The 17124-nt window shown below is 40.5% G+C and overlaps 1 protein-coding gene across 7 annotated transcripts in view; it reads left to right on the forward strand.

Moving 5' to 3' along the window:
- The window catches only part of chd3 (chromodomain helicase DNA binding protein 3), a 173982-nt gene that overhangs the window by 38302 nt on the left and 118556 nt on the right, over window positions 1–17124 (forward strand). For all 7 annotated transcript variants that reach the window (XM_080052084.1, XM_080052085.1, XM_080052087.1 and 4 more), the window contains 4 exons: window positions 1732–1923; window positions 2018–2218; window positions 4791–4928; window positions 16169–16290. In XM_080052084.1, the coding sequence (XP_079908210.1) occupies window positions 1732–1923; window positions 2018–2218; window positions 4791–4928; window positions 16169–16290 (653 nt within the window). The remainder of the gene's footprint in view (window positions 1–1731; window positions 1924–2017; window positions 2219–4790; window positions 4929–16168; window positions 16291–17124) is intronic.

The raw sequence follows: 17124 nt of genomic DNA on the forward strand, positions 1-17124 counted from the left end.
CTTCTCTGGTAGTCTAAACACATCTGCAAAAGTATTCAAAAACTGTCAAGTCTGTCTGCTGACCTCTGTTATTTGTTATGGTATTGTTATGGTAGTGACATTCACATTGTGCTCAGCGCTGTCTGTCTGTAATTTTCAATAATTTTTTAAACATAATGGTAGTGACATTATGGTAGTGACATTCACATTGTGCTCAGCTTATTAGTGAGCTGTATGTCTGTAATTTTCAATAATTTTTGAAACATAATTTTTTTGGAAATTGCGCAAACTGCAACTTCCTGTGACATCAAGATCATTCCATAGTTTAATACCCTTTACAGAAATCAAAAAGGATTTAAGTGTGGTCCGTATAATTTTCTCAGTGAATTTTCTTTTTCTTCTTAAATCATGCGAAACTCCTCTTTCTTAAAACATTACTTATAAACTATGTTTTTAAGCCTTGTAAATAATTTGTACGGTGTGGTAATTTACCACATCACGTAATTTGAGAATTTTACCTTCAATAAAAAAGTTATTAGTGTGTGCCCTGTAATTTGCTTGGTATATAATTCTTACTGCTTTTTTTTTAACAAATTCAAACCGGACAACCAGAGGCTTGTCCCGGGGAGACTGTGTTGTACCCTTTAGAAAAAGTGCCTTTAGCCACTCAGCATTCTCAGTTACAGCGTCACAAGAATGGAAGTCACTACCAGCTCATATTAGAGAAAATAGTTCTTACCAACCCAGTCTCAAAGTGAAATGTAAAATAGCTACGTTGGTCCACAGCGCAAAATGTAGAGGTTTCACAATAAAGGCCTTGAAATTGTGAATTGACTACACTCAACAAAAATATAAACGCAACACTTTTGTTTTTGCTCCCATTTTTCATGAGATGGACTTAAAGATCTAAAATTCATTCCAGATACACAATATTACCATTTCTCTCAAACATTGTTCACAAATCTGTCTAAATGTGTGATAGTGAGCACTTCTGCTTTGCTGAGATAATCCATCCCACCTCACAGGTGTGCCACATCAAGATGCTGATCTGACATCATGATTAGTGCACAGGTGTGCCTTAGACTGTACACAATAAAAGGCCACTCTGAAATGTGCATTTTTTTGCTTTATTGGGGGTCTGGGGACTCAGAACCAGTCAGTATCTGGTGTGACCACCATTTGCCTCATGCAGTGCAACACATCTTCTTCGCATAAAGTTTATCAGATTGTCAATTGTGGCCTGTGGAATGTTGGTCCACTCCTCTTCAATGGCTGTGCGAAGTTGCTGGAGACGGCTTATGGTGGAGAAATGAACATTCAATGCACGAGCAACAGATCTGGTTGACATTCCTGCTGTCAGCATGCCAATTGCACGCTCCCTCAATGCTTGTGGCATCTGTGGCATTTTGCTGTGAGACAAAACTGCACATTTCAGGGTGGCCTTTTATTGTGGACAGTCTAAGGTACACCTGTACACTAATCATGATGTCAGATCAGCATCTTGATGTGGCACACCTGTGAGGTGGGATGGATTATCTCAGCAAAGCAGAAGTGCTCACTATCACACATTTAGACAGATTTGTGAACAATGTTTGAGAGAAATGGTACAATTGTGTATCTGGAATGAATTTTAGATCTTTAAGTTCATCTCATGAAAAATGGGAGCAAAAACAAAAGTGTTGCGTTTATATTTTTGTTGAGTGTATTATATTATATAAATCTCTAATTTGTTCCCTGCATTTGTCCTCCCAGCCTACGATAAAATATGAGGAACAGCCGGACTTTGTCACATCGACGCGTGGGACGCTGCACCTGTACCAGCTGGAGGGTCTGAACTGGCTCCGCTTTTCCTGGGCTCAAGGCACAGACACCATCCTGGCAGATGAGATGGGCCTCGGCAAGACCATCCAGACCATAGTCTTCCTCTACTCGCTCTTCAAAGAGGTACTGGAGCCACTTGGTCTTATTATTGTCCTGTTCTAAAGGCAGCTACTGACCTCTTCATCATCATCATCATCATCCTCATCCCTTCTCTTAGGGTCACACCAAGGGTCCGTTCCTGGTCAGCGCCCCGCTTTCTACCATCATCAACTGGGAGAGGGAGTTTGAGATGTGGGCGCCCGACTTTTACGTGGTTACGTACACGGGAGACAAGGACAGCAGAGCCATCATCAGGGAGAACGAGTTCTCCTTTGATGACACGACCGTCAGAGGAGGAAAGAAAGCCTTCAAACTGAGGGTGAGAAGGCAGGGGTGAAGGTTCTGGTAGGACAGCCAAGTCCTTGAAGAGGATGAGGATCATAGAGAGCTTAGAAAAATGTGTGTTAACTGGGGCTTGGCGATACATCATTATTAACAGTTTTTGATCTTCAGGGAAATCCTGTTGTAATGATATGATAAATAATTTTATTCCTGGCAAAATATAACTGTTACGCCCCAAACAGACTGGAAGCGGAAGCACCTCGAAGTGCCCCAGAAATCATTTGGTTGGCAACATTGGGAGCGAATTTCTCAGCGCCAGTCAGCTCAGTAAGCGCTAGCCTTACCATGTGTTAGTCACAACCTCATGAATATAAAATGTCTGCATGTATGTCCACACCCGTGGTACCTAGTTATTTTAGTGTTATTTTTTCTTACCGTCTCCCAGTGTGAGTTGGAGGAGAGCCCCTGCTCCTTCTCTGCTTCAATCAACACATACAGTTGTCTTCAAAATAATAGCAGTGTTTAAAAAAGTGAGGCAAGATCAAAATCCTTATCATAGCTTTTATTTCCAAACACGCAAATGCATTGGGGACATTGCACATTCTATTCCAAATCCAAATATGAAGAAACTTTTGTCAAATGTTTCTTCATCTTTACAGAAAGTGAAGAAAAAGGAATATTAGACTGTTCAAAAAAATAGCAGTGTCTGCATTTTTCTTTACAACTCAAACATTTACTGTATCAACTGAAAAATACATGAAGATTTAGCTTTCCTATGAATCACGGAACTAATATTTAGTTGCATAACCTCTGTTTCTGAGCATCTGTGTTGCAGGGGCCGACCAACTTATGGCACCTGTGAATAGGCGTTTCAGCCCAGGACGATTGGACTACATTCCACAATTCCTCTGCATTTCTTGGTTTTGCCTCAAAAACAGCATTTTTGATGTCACCACATAGGTTTTCTATTGGATTAAGGTCCAGGGATTGGGCTGGCCACTCCATAACGTTAATCTTGTTGGTCTAGAACCAAGATCTTGTTCGCTTACTGGTGTGTTTGGGGTTGTTGACTTGTTGGAACACCCATTTCAAGGGCATTTCCTCTTCAGCATAAGGCAACATGACCTCTTCAAGTATTTAAATGTATCCAAACTGATCCATGATCCATGGTATGCGATAAATAGACCCGACACCAAAGTATGAGAAACATCCCCATAACATGATGTCCGTGCCACTATGCTTCACTGTCTTGTGGGACAGTGTACCGTCATCTGACAAACTGTCTGCGGCCCCTATTCAAGCCAGAGTACACTTTGAAGACAGTGAAGCATGGTGGCACAGACATCATGTTATGGGGATGTTTCTCATACTATGGTGTCGGGTCTATTTATCGCATACCATGGATCATGGATCAGTTTGGATACATTAGAATACTTGAAGAGGTCATGTTGCCTTATGCTGAAGAGGAAATGCCCTTGAAATGGGTGTTCCAACAAGTCAACAACCCCAAACACACCAGTAAGCGAACAAGATCTTGGTTCCAGACCAACAAGATTTACGTTATGGAGTGGCCAGCCCAATCCCTGGACCTTAATCCAATAGAAAACCTATGTGGTGAGTGACATCAAAAATGCTGTTTTTGAGGCAAAACCAAGAAATGCAGAGGAATTGTGGAATGTAGTCCAATCGTCCTGGGCTGAAACACCTGTTCACAGGTGCCATAAATTGGTCGGCTCCCTGCAACACAGATGCTCAGAAACAGAGGTTATACAACTAAATATTAGTTCAGTGATTCATAGGAAAGCTAAATCTTCATGCATTTTTCAGTTGATACAGTAAATGTTTGAGTTGTAAAGAAAAATGCAGACACTGCTATTTTTTTGAACAGTCTAATATTCCCTTTTCTTCACTTTCTGTAAAGATATAGAAACATTTGACAAATGTTTCTTCATATTTGGAATTGGAATAGAATGTGCAATGTTCCCAATGCATTTGCGTGTATGGAAATAAAAGCTGTTATTAGGATTTTGATCTTTACTCAATTTCTTAAACACACTGCTATTATTTTGAACACAACTGTACAAACCTTAATAATGGGTTTGTTTATGCAGTTAACTGATTTTTTAATGTGGTTTCTGTCCGATTCTCTCGCCGCAACCAGAAAACACAGACCAGACCCTGCAACGATCGGTGCTTGGCGCAAGGAGCGCTGCACTCTTTGGTGCTGCCAGGACAGATCTGTCAAGAGTGGCGCCAAAGTGAAACTGTCTGCACTTCCAGGCGCTTTTGCGTCCAGTGTGTTTGAGGCCTTATAGTGCCATGTAACAAAGTAACACCATGAAAAAAAAAAATATATATGATCTGATATGCATTATATGAATGATATACAGTACATTGTGATATATCTTTTTTCATCACCTCCTACAGAAGTCTTGAATGGACAAATAGACTAAAATAAGACTCTTTTTGTCAGTGCATTTTCCAAATGTAAACCTGTTACCATAGTATAAAACATCAAACATTACAATATTCAAAATCAAAACAAATAAGGATAATTTTTTTTAACATATTGAAAATGAAATCCTCCTTCCTCTCTTCTCTTCCTGCAGAGAGAAGCTCCCATAAAATTACATGTGCTGCTAACCTCCTACGAGTTGGTGACCATCGACCAGACAGCTCTCAAATCCATCGACTGGGCCTGTCTGGTGGTGGACGAGGCTCACCGCCTTAAAAACAACCAGTCCAAGGTACTTTAGTGTGTCTGTTTGTGTGTGTGTGTGTGTGGTGTGTATGTATGTCAGGGTTTTTCCGGCATAGAGAATTTTTTTGCCGCCCCCCAAAGAGGATTTATCCAGTGCCAAAGGAAAATCACCAGCGCCAAAATTATAAAAATTGAGAATAAAAGGGAAAAGACTCAGAATTAAGCATAGCAAAATGTGTTCACCTAGAGATAAAGGAGGAATGGGATTGCCGGACTCAAGATTATATTACAGTCATATGAAAAAGTTTGGGAACCCCTCTCAGCCGGCATTATAATTGACTCTGCTTTCACAAAAAAAATATAAAAGTGGTATGTCTTTAATTTACCAGGAACAGCTAAGTACTGGGATGTTTTCCAAACAAAGATTTTTTGAAAAGCAGTATTTGGTTGTATGAAATAAAATAAAATGTGAAATGTGGCTGTGCAAAAATATGGGTACCCTTGTGGTTTTGTTGATTTTAATGCCTGTAACAGCATGTAAAACTGATGAATTTAAACACAAAGTTGGTTGGATTATGTTGTTAAGCCTTGAACCTCATAGAAATGTCTGTTTAATCATGAGAAAATCTATTTTAGGTGCCTAAATGCAAGTTGCACTTCTCTTTGACTCTCTGCTGAAGTGAGACAGAATGGGATCATCACAACTGCTCCCAAAAGATCTTAAAAACAAAGATTATTCATTATCATGGTTTAGGGGAAGGCTACAAGAAGCTTTCCCAAAGGTTTCAATTGTCAATTTCTACTGTAAGGAACGTTGTCAGGGAATGGAAGGACACAGGCACAGTTGCAGTTAAACCCAGGTCTAGCAGACCAAGAAAAGTACAAGAGCGGCATATGCGGCGGATTGTGAGAATGGTTGCAAACAACCCACAGATCACCTCCAAAGACCTGCAAGAACATCTGGCTGCAGATTGTGTATCTGTACATCGTTCAACAATTCAGCGCAATTTGCACCAAAACATATGCTTTTTATAAAGACCAAATAACTTATTTTTTGTCTCATCAGTCCAAAGCATTTTCTTCCAATATGAAGCTGGCTTGTCTAAATGAGCTTTTGCATACTCCATGCAACTGTATCTGTGGCATGGGCGCAGAAAGGGCTTCCTTCTCATCACCCGGCCATACAGATGTTTTGGTGCAAATTGCACTGAATTGTTGAACCATGTACAGATACACAATCTGCAGCCAGATGTTCTTGCAGGTCTTTGGAGGTGATCTGTGGGTTGTGTGCAACCATTCTCACAATCCGCCGCATATGCCGCTCTTGTACTTTTCTTGGTCTGCTAGACCTGGGTTTAACTGCAACTGTGCCTGTGTCCTTCCATTCCCTGACAACGTTCCTTACAGTAGAAATTGACAATTGAAACCTTTGGGAAAGCTTCTTGTAGCCTTCCCCTAAACCATGATAATGAATAATCTTTGTTTTTAAGATCTTTTGGGAGCAGTTGTGATGATCCCATTCTGTCTCACTTCAGCAGAGAGTCAAAGAGAAGTGCAACTTGCATTTAGGCACCTAAAATAGATTTTCTCATGATTAAACAGACATTTCTATGAGGTTCAAGGCTTAACAACATAATCCAACCAACTTTGTGTTTAAATTCATCAGTTTTACATGCTGTTACAGGCATTAAAATCAACAAAACCACAAGGGTACCCATATTTTTGCACAGCCACATTTCACATTTTATTTTATTTCATACAACCAAATACTGCTTTTCAAAAAATCTTTGTTTGGAAAACATCCCAGTACTTAGCTGTTCCTGGTAAATTAAAGACATACCACTTGTATATTGTTTTTGTGAAAGCCGAGTCAATTATAATGCCGGCTGAGAGGGGTTCCCAAACTTTTTCATATGATTGTATATATCTTTCGAAATGGCCAAAATAACCAGACACTGGAATAAAGATAATACATTAGACTGGGTTGCTATTGAAAATAAGTTGGCACTCCCTTTATCACCTATAGATAGACTCTCCCAGTGTTCGCTTAATTCACCTTATCCTATCATGGCACACTCCAAAGAGATATGGACTAAAATACATAAAATGTTTAAATTGTTATATTGTAAGCAATCCTACTCCTCCTTATGGTATAATTCCATGATTAAAATTGGAAAGACATCAGTATTTTGGAAGAAGTGGCATAGTAGTGGTCAGTGTTGGGAAAGTTCTTTTTCTACGTGAACTAGTTCAAAGTTCAGTTCACACCCTTTAAAATGAACTAGTTCAGTTCATAGTTCATAATTCAAAATTATGAACTAAGTTCACAGTTCAAAAATGAACTAGTTCATAGTTATTTTTTTTTTAAATATGTTGCTGCAGGCTATTATTTTTCTAAATAATTGCCACATACCATATAGAACCACAGACAGAAATGATTTCAATAACATTCAGGCCACACTAGAAACCAGCTGCAGCTTTTCCCCTACAGTATATTCTCAAAAACATGAGGAAAAAGTTGCTGTTTGAATGGTCTTTTTAATGAAGAATTATTCTAACAAAAACAGTTAAGGTGCAAATGTTTTTCCATTTTTATAATTTTCCAAACCTGGAAACAATTCACATGACATTTCATTCAAATAAAGCAATACTGGGAAATATACCAGGCAGGTTCAACAAACAAATTAGCCTACAACTTAAACTAGTAAAACCCTCAAGGAGACCATTCTAAACTGCAGTGTAGGGCCTACTGTTAACAACAAAGTCCAGAAGATGTGTTGACATAATTATTATTAACACAAACACAATCGGAGGTAGGTAACAATCATACGAAGGAGAGGTAGAGCCTGAGGCTAGGTCCATGGTCTGAGTGACCCCGGAATTCCACTGGCTGCGCGTGCGGTGTCCAACGGTTTTGCTCCGTGCGCCCACGTCCATCAATACCCACCGGCTCCGTTTTCAAAGCAGGCACGGCCAACTCCGCTGAAAAGCTGGAGTTGCGAGAACGAGGAGTTCCCGCGGTAATAAAAGTGACGGGCGATCGCCCTTGATAATGATTCTCCTATAGCCTATGGTATTTACACAACAACGAACGCACGGAAGGTTATTGTTCCCATCCGAACGAATAAAAGAACAGTGGACATGCTCGTATGTGTCTCTGTTTTAAGAATGTCACCTGCAGTGAACACCGATTGTCTTATTTAGAAAATTAACCGGAGGTGTTATTGTTTTGTCGGCGCCTGTTTTCCTGTCTATCTCGATGTGTTCTGTGCTAAATTGATGCGGTGAGCTCAGGCATCCGGCAGAAATAGAAGCAGTGCGTATTTCACCGGAGAGCTGGAGCAGCAGCGGAGCAGAGAGACGGTGCAGCGGACGTGGTGGAAACTCACCCACTGACTGCTCTTAATTGTATTACTGTTTCTGCCGTGCTGGAGCAGAGAAGGACCGGAGAGGCAGCCGGTGGAATTCGGCCTTGAGTGCTGCTGCATTCATTTGTTTTTGTTTTTTTGCATTTTGATGACGCAGTGGCGGTGCGACGCTGTGGTGGCATGTGTTGCCAGATTGGGTGTTTTTCAGCTACATATTACGATGTCTTTTAGCGGGGTTTTCTATGGAAATCTGGCACTCCATGAACGATTGAACGACTGTAAGAGCGCTGTTCACAAACGCCAGAATGAGCGCGTTCGCAAAAACGTTCATGAGGCAGAAATACACACGTTCAGTTCACGTTCGCCCCCAATATGAACGCGTTCAGGCACAACACTGGTAGTGGTATATGTAACATTACTGATCTATTTGAAGATGATGTGTTCATATCATACTCAGACTTAGTGAGAAAATAAGCTCAAGGGAAAAGACAATTTTTGGAAGTACCTTCAAATCAGGAGCTGTCAGGACCTCAAAGATTCAGATAGAAACCACATCATGTATTACTTCAAACTACCTTGGGAGTGCAAACAAATTTCTATATTTTATAGGAAAACCAACCAATTGCTAAGCTATGACTGTCATAACCTAAAAGTAATATGGGAGAAAGATTTAGGTTGTATAATGGAGGACAGTACAGGGTTGAAAATTATATCTGACAATAGAAAGTACATAAGGGAAGCCAAAGGGAAATTCACCCAATATAAAATAATACACAGGTACTACTTAACACCACTAAGATTATATAGAATGGGAGCAATGAATAACAATTTATGTTGGAAATGTCAGAAAGAAGCAGGCACTTTATTACACTGTATTTGACCAGTATCTCCAAGACTTTGCCTGTTAGGTGACAGAAGTCAACTATATAACATGTCAAGTAAAGAGTTTTCTGTCATCATGGTTTGCATTACAGTGGCTGCAAGGACAATTCTTAAACACTGGAAAACACCTAAAACTCCAGGATTTTAAAAGAATGGGTTAACACCATGAAAAAAAACAGCCTCATATGAACATATGCTTACAGTTTTTCACAATTGCTTAAACACATTTCCTGATGGACTACCTCACTTTTTCAAAATCCTTAACACAAATTTCAAAACTCAAACACAAAATGCAAAATCCTTCACTTCCATTGCAAAAGCACACATAACCCTCAAAACAGTGTTAACTCTTCACTAAATGGTGTTTTCTTTTCAAATGACAAACACATACATCATATGACTAGACATTTCTTGCACTCATTGAACACTGGTGTGCAGAATGGAAAACACTATAGTATAAATGCAAACCACTATATGAATGCTTTATCAGTAGAATTATGCCTTTGCATGCTCATACACTTTCACCTACAGTAACAACAAATACTTTACGGTTTTTGCCAAATCCTAACACACATGTTGCAGAATAGTTTATTTTGCCATTTCAAACAAACACAATGAGTAGGTAGGACTGCAGTTCAAGCAATTCAGTGTCTCAGTATAAACTAAGAAACAATTACAGTAAAATTAGGGAACAATGGTAAAAAAAACAGCGTTGTAAGGAATTGGGTGGTTGGATTATGAATCCTTTTATGGATACCGCCTCCTATTTGCATCTGGCCACATCGCCTCATCAACATCACACTCACTAGCCTCGTTCGACTTGGAGCCGTCTTGCTCAGACCTGCGCAACTATGACGCGCATCTTGCTGAGCGCACAACAAAAATGCTGCATAAATGCTGTGCGCTCAGCAAGACGAGCGTCATAATTGCGCAGGTCTTAGACGGCGACATCTCAAACGAGGCTAATGTCATCCTTTGAGAAGCAACAGGGAAATGATCACCTGAGATCCAGTCTAAATCTCCTAATTATGGAGCGACTCAGGTTTAGCTGCACTCGCTGTCAGGCTCCCTCATTGATAGGCCATGATCTATAACATGGTCCACTATAGTGTTCCGGTTGTATGTGTCTCTTTCTGTTGCCTTCTTTGTCCTCGTACTCCTGTCGCTCTCTCTCCTCCTCTTCCCCTGACTCTTTACTGTCTCAGAAAGGAGCTGAGCTCACCTGGGGTCTATTTGTAGTGCTAAGGTTTAGACTGATTGGTATTCAATTAGTTTAATTTTTTTTCAAGAAGTGTGTTGGAGAATTTCAAACACAGTGCAAAGCATATATCGTGTTTGTAGGGTTGGTGCTTTGGTTTAGGGCATGGTTACAAAAGTTAGAGGTTGTGATGCTGTGGTCATAGCAGTCACTGTTAGTGTTTACAGTATTCGGCAAAAACTGTATTGTACCAAAATGTGCAGTCTACTGTAAATCACAGCAAACAGGAGCTCATCCCTGACCCTAGCTAACTTCACAAAAGCCTTTTGAGTTTAGAAATGTTATTGGCAGTGTGTTCTGTGTGAATACCAAGAGAGAGAATTCAGGAAGAGTGTGCAAGCTATAGAGAATTGTGTGTAGTGTTGTGAAAAATGTGTGTTTTGGAATGAGAATATGAGTCTAAGGCAGGAAATGTGTTTGGAGTTCAGCAGAATTGGTTAAGCAGTTGGTAAATTAGTTTCAGATTGTGCACATTGTGTCTGATGTTCCAAAAAATGTGTTTAAACAATTGTGAAAAACTGTAATAAGCTGATTACTATAAACAAGGATAATGCACCAGCATGGTATAGTTTCTGGACATATATCACACTGACCGACAAACCTGTAACTTGAACAAAGTTAATGGAATGTACTGATGCTTTTGATTGTTGCATGGATAACCATTCTAGTCACTCCAATATCAATGTGCCCCTAGAGCTGCTCTTGTTTTCTCCTGATTTTACGGATACAGGTTTTTTTTTCTATTTTTTTTAATGGCAACTGCTTTATTTGTACTGCAATTACAAATGTATCTGTATGTGTAACATTGTACCGTCTGCACCAAAGCGAAAATCCAATAAAAAAACTTGAATTACAAAAAAATAAGAAATTGAGAATAAATGTAGCAATTTAAAACCTCTCCAAATTCAGCCCAATTTCAGTCATCCTTCTTGTAGGGCTGGGCGGTAACTAGAATTTCAATTTCGATTACTATTATGTCTTCCCTCAATCATGAAAACTAAATAATCGTAATTAAACTATCATTGTGTAGCATCCGGGCTGATCTCAGTTCTTCCAATCCATGCGCCCTGCAATCTTGTCAAAGTTTGACTCCGCCTCATTTCCTCTTACCAAAAAGGGCACTGATGTGACGTTGGGGGGAGGGAGATACACCCATTTAGCTGACGTACCGTGACGTACACCGAATTAGCAACCTTAGCACGCCCGCCAGTAGCTAGGCTAACAGCACACCCTCTACTGGATACGAAGTGAGGGACAGAGGCTAGCTGTCACTCAAGAGGCCACACCCCTAATTGTTCATATATTTTAACCTCCAAAAGAATAAAAACTAGCCTGCTACAAAAAAAAATCACCCCCCCTCAGTGTTGTCATGGAGATATGAACTAAACATACAGACTACAATGGTTTTTTGGTCCAGGCCCTAAATAGGTTTAATAATGCTGTGAAAACGGGATATTTTACATTGGAGTCAAGGAAAAATAGCTCTGTTTTTAAACCTGCCCCTAGTGGCCACCGGAAGTTACTGCAATGTTTGTCACTTTCGCATTGGCTGCTGGTAGAACCTACTATCTATGTGTAGAACTTGCTGTGGTTGGGGCTTGGCCGCACGCCTTGGCGTGTAGGCTTGTTAATGCAGCAAACCCTTCATTCAGCCGTGCGCTCTGCTCGGCCCCTCCCTCACCTGGTAGTTCAGCTTACAGTTGGTGCCGAGTTGGAGGAAGACTGTAAGTATTGCCGGGAGCTTTGAAAAACTTGTAGAAGACGGCAGAAAGTCAGCCTTTGGTCGAGAAGAAAGGTAAAAACTAATTGTGTCTCAAAACACTTCAGACTCACAACAGACTAAATAATGTGCAAGATATGTCACGCGCGGACATCGAGTCATGTGACATACGCGACCGTGAGAGAGAGAAAATAAGGAATGTGGCCGTGTCTGCATCTCCAAACATCACGACCAATTAGTTTAATCACTTTAAGTCGAATCATAGTGGTCTATGACCAAGGAATAAAAAAAACAGGCAGTTTAAAGCTCCTTGACTTCTGCCATTTTTTATGATAGGTCCATGCTTCTGCCACCACAACAGTCAACACTCTACAATGCAATATCCAGCTCCATGAGACATGAATAAAGTATGCCCCTACATTCAATGCTAGCAAAAGACGTGCCCTATAAACACACTTTTATTTTTACATAATTATTTTATTCAATTATTAAAAATATTTTTCACTTATTTAGTAGCATTTTCCTTTTTTCAATTAGGATATGTTTAAAGTCTAAAGTCATGGTGTAAATATAAACAACCTTGTTTAAAGTTAAATAAATGCATGATGTTCTTAAATCAATTAATAATTTTCTTTAATAATCGTGATTAGGGGAGACCGGGGCTAGTAGGCACACTTTTTACTCTAGTGAGAATTGCTAATCATCTAAACATCTTTCAATAGTCATTCCTACATTAAATTGAAGCTTAAGGTGTTGGCTTGAAATGTGAACCCCTCACTTTTTCTAACTTTTTTTTAATAAAGAAGAAATTTACCATCAAAGACACTCTAACACATTGTGACAACCGACCCCATCAAGGGGTCGGTTGTCACACACTATGGGGTTGTTTGTCACAATGTTATCTTTATGGGAAACATCTTCAAAAGAAGGCAAGAAAGCAGAACTACATTTGAAAGTTTAATTTCATTGTCAAGTTGAAAAATAGGCCTACATAACATGCATCTTAACACAAAATGAGCAAGGAATAAACAAAATGGAAATCCATATTAAGACCAACCTACTGTATGTAACAACATAAAGAACAAAACAAATAGGTCTAACAATAATAGCCTACTCAACTAGGCTACACACATTCACTATCTGAGAAATGCCTCGTTTCCACCGAGTAGAGCGGGTCGGATCGGAGCGGCTCAGAGCGGGACAGCTCACTTTTAAGAATCTCTGTGTTGTTTCCACCGCCGACCCTACCCTTACTGGTAGGGCGGGGTTTAGGCTGGACTGCGATAGCCGCCGCCAGAATGTGGGTCAAACTATCGGGCTGTGGAACAACTGTGGTCAAGCCAGCGGTCTCTTGTTTTTGCTTGTTCAAACCAGCCGCTTCTTTATTTATTCCCCCCGTGTTGTGAGCACAGAGACGGCTCGGTGCAACTGCCAAAACTCTCTTCACTCTAGCCGAGGTGACTACAAACGGCGGAAATGATTCAAACCAGCCGCTTCTTTAGGCTATTTATTCCCCCCGTGTTGTTGTGAGCGTGTATTTACTACTATCTATGGTGTAAACACACAGAGACGGCTCGGCGCAACTCATAGAGACAGTGAGCGAACAGTGCTGGCTGCGGCAGCTACGTGACTGTGGGACACAGTGTAACCAACTGATTAATTTATTGACGAGGAAAAACACCACACAATAAACAGAGCTGTGCTCACATTTTCACCAAAACACAAGACTATCTTCACTCTTGCCGAGATGACTACACATGGCGGAAATAATTATTTCGACCAATCAAATGACGGCAGTGTGTCGCTCCGCTTTTTAGGCACCATTTCAGGCGGCTAGTACCCCTACGGAGGAGTACTGAGATTTGGAGCGGCTCAGAGCGGTTAGGTGCGCTTAAACCGTACCCTACCCAACTTTTGGCAAATGAAAAGCCAAACTACCCGGACTGAACCGCTCCGATCCGACCCGCTCTACTCGGTGGAAACAAGGCTTTACAGTGACGGCAAATGTAGGGTCTGCTCACTCTAACTAAGCAGAGCGTGTGTGCCCACTGGTTGCACATACAACACTTCTCCCTTACCTTCCCTGAACGGGTGCTGGAGAACGTTTCCATACAAACCAATTCACAAACTATCCTCTTCATCTGATGAAGATTCCTCCTCCTGTCTCTTTCTCTTCTGTTTCTTCTTCCCCAGCTGGTGTGGAGTGCACTGGGGTGCAGTAGCCTTGGCAACTGGTCTAGTTTGGGATGCACTGGGTCGTTTTGATTTTGTTGCCCTTTTTCTCTTTTGCATGCTAGCTGCCTTTTCCTGCTCTATTCTCTTCTTCTCTGGGGTGTCAGTGAAGATACAGCTTGACATTTTCTTTTGTTATTGGGTTCCTTTCCTGGCTGAACCTTTTAAATAACATGTGACAACCAACCCCCCAAAAAATGTGACAACCAACCCCAACTGGAATTTCTTGCTAGCATCAAGGCCAACAACCATCTGACAACTAATTAGCTTGCTAACAACAATCTAAACTATAGCTTACCCTTCACACTTTTTTAGGGTAACAAGTGTTTTGTTATAAACCCATTGTGTAAAAGCCTAGAACAAAAATACAGAGGAGCTAAATATTTTCAATTTGACATGAAAAACACAAACAGTCCTCTCACCTCAAATTCAGCAGTTTAACTCCAAGGAAGACTATGTAGGTGACCTCTGATCCCAATTCTGGATATTTACATACCAAAATTTAACAGACAGCGCCTTCTGGTTCCAAGATATAATGATTGTGACAACCAAGCCGTGTGACATATAACCCCGTTCTCCCCTACACAATGTCTATCAAAATAATCATGATCAGGATTTTTTCATAATCGAGCAGCCCAACCTTGCAATTTCCATGGTTTGGATCAATTATAAACAATTACATTATTAAACAGGTAATCAATCAGTAGTAACATTTTGACTTCATATCTACAGGTTCTTTATTGTGATGTTATCAGAGTCAGTGAGCTCCACGGTAACGCAGTAATTGACAGACTGACTGAAATGCTCTTTAGCTGGACAGAAACTCCCCTCTTCTAACCCCTCGCCCCTCTTAAAATCCACAAACGTTTTGCCTTTACGGTTGCACATAGTCGCGACCCCAAAAAAGTTGTCCGCGTACTGACCCCCTAAAGGCCCATTCTGAGCCAGGGAAAGCCGTGTGTGTGTGTGTGTGTGTGTGTGTGTGTGTGTGTGTGTGTGTGTGTGTGTGTGTGTGTGTGTGTGTGTGTGTGTGTGTGTGTGTGTGTGTGTGTGTGTGTGTGTGTGTGTGTGTGTGTGTGTGTGTTTGTCTATCAATCTTCCTTTTCTGCAGTATAACTCCAAGCCCATTGCTTATGTATTTTTGGGGAAGGTATTGGAATTAGAAAAATCCCACTATAATCCCAATGATGATTTAATATAGAACAGGTGTTTTCAAAGTGTGAGAGAGTGAGCCCTCCCTCAGAGAACAAATTTCAGCTTTCTTTAACGAGACCTATTTCTCTGTAATATAGTGAATGCATTTAAATGCAGTGAGAGGAACGAAGCAGAAGAACTCTTGTCCAGCTATCTTTATTTCCACAGATGAGGCTGAAATAGGCTATAGACTATACACAGTGCATGGGCAACTGAAGGCAGCCCCATTTCCAAATGTTTTTAAATAAACTCAATACACACTGTGCATGCCATGGACTTGAACGTGACGTGATCAGTTAACCTCGGATTACCTCCCAGATGATCTGATTCAATTATTAGGCTATTAACTATCTAGACCAAAACATTATATTTATTTTGTTGTATGATAACTTACATTTGCATAATATGATGTTAATATCAAAAACACAAAACCCCCCGGGCATATAGAACATTGTAGTCAAATTTACCAGTGCTCTCTGGTGGACAAACTGAGTAATAACGCCTACTCTTTTAAAATAACCTACAATATTTTTTCCCTAACAACCAATGAGGAATATATTAATATTGTTAATCATGTATATTAAATTATTTCAGACGTTTAATAGGAAGTTTAACTTTTCTCGTCTTATCAGTTTTTCAGGCGTCTTAACGACTATAAGATCGACCACAAGCTGCTTCTGACGGGAACTCCTCTGCAGAACAACCTTGAGGAGCTGTTTCACCTGCTCAACTTCCTCACACCCAACCGCTTTAAGTAGGACTTCACACATGCACACACACACTGATATTTTCTTTTTTTTTGGTGAACCTTTTAACAGTCACTTGCAACAAATGTTTGTCATTGGCCAAAATAGTGATAATGTTTATTTTCTTTACATAAAATACAGTGTATAACTTCTTTAATTTTTCTGTGATATATAATTAATGGAGTCAGTTTATGTCTGCTTGAACTAAAGGTGCGCCCACACCAAACGCGTAGCACACGATGGCCATCGCTTCTAACGGCCCTAATGCGTCACTTGATCATTTTGTGTCAAAAATGGTTAATCGCATCTAACGCATCTACGCCTCCAGCTTCCCTCTCACTATTTTATTTCCCTTAATCAACCATGGCTGAGATCAGACCTGACACAACAGTGTGCATGTCCGCACACAAACAACAACAACACAGCCAACAACTGTGCCAAATGACAAATAAACAGCAACTGAACAGCACAAATAACCTATAGCATTAAAACAGCATTGTATATTCACGCCGCTTGGAAATGTACACAATTAAAAGCGAGGCAGCAACATACCAAACACATACAGCAGCATTGTGTACACAGCGGTACAAAATAAGGGCAAGTAGCCTTCATTCCCCTACCTGGCTGTGACAGGGGCTGACGCAGATAAACACCGGTGCAAACACCGGTGAAAGTTCCCCGTACTTGGCCATTATGTTCATAATATGGTAAGTTTAATAATGCTCTCAGGCGCTAACTTGGTTTATTAAAGCTGCACATATTCACTGAATTAACCAGGAATTACATTCTCCTGGGTCATTTTCCCCATGTCTTGTAGAACCCAGAGTGGCTGTCATACAGCA

Source organism: Ammodytes marinus (assembly GCF_949987685.1).
Source record: "Ammodytes marinus genome assembly, chromosome: 23".
Lineage (NCBI taxonomy): Eukaryota > Metazoa > Chordata > Actinopteri > Uranoscopiformes > Ammodytidae > Ammodytes > Ammodytes marinus.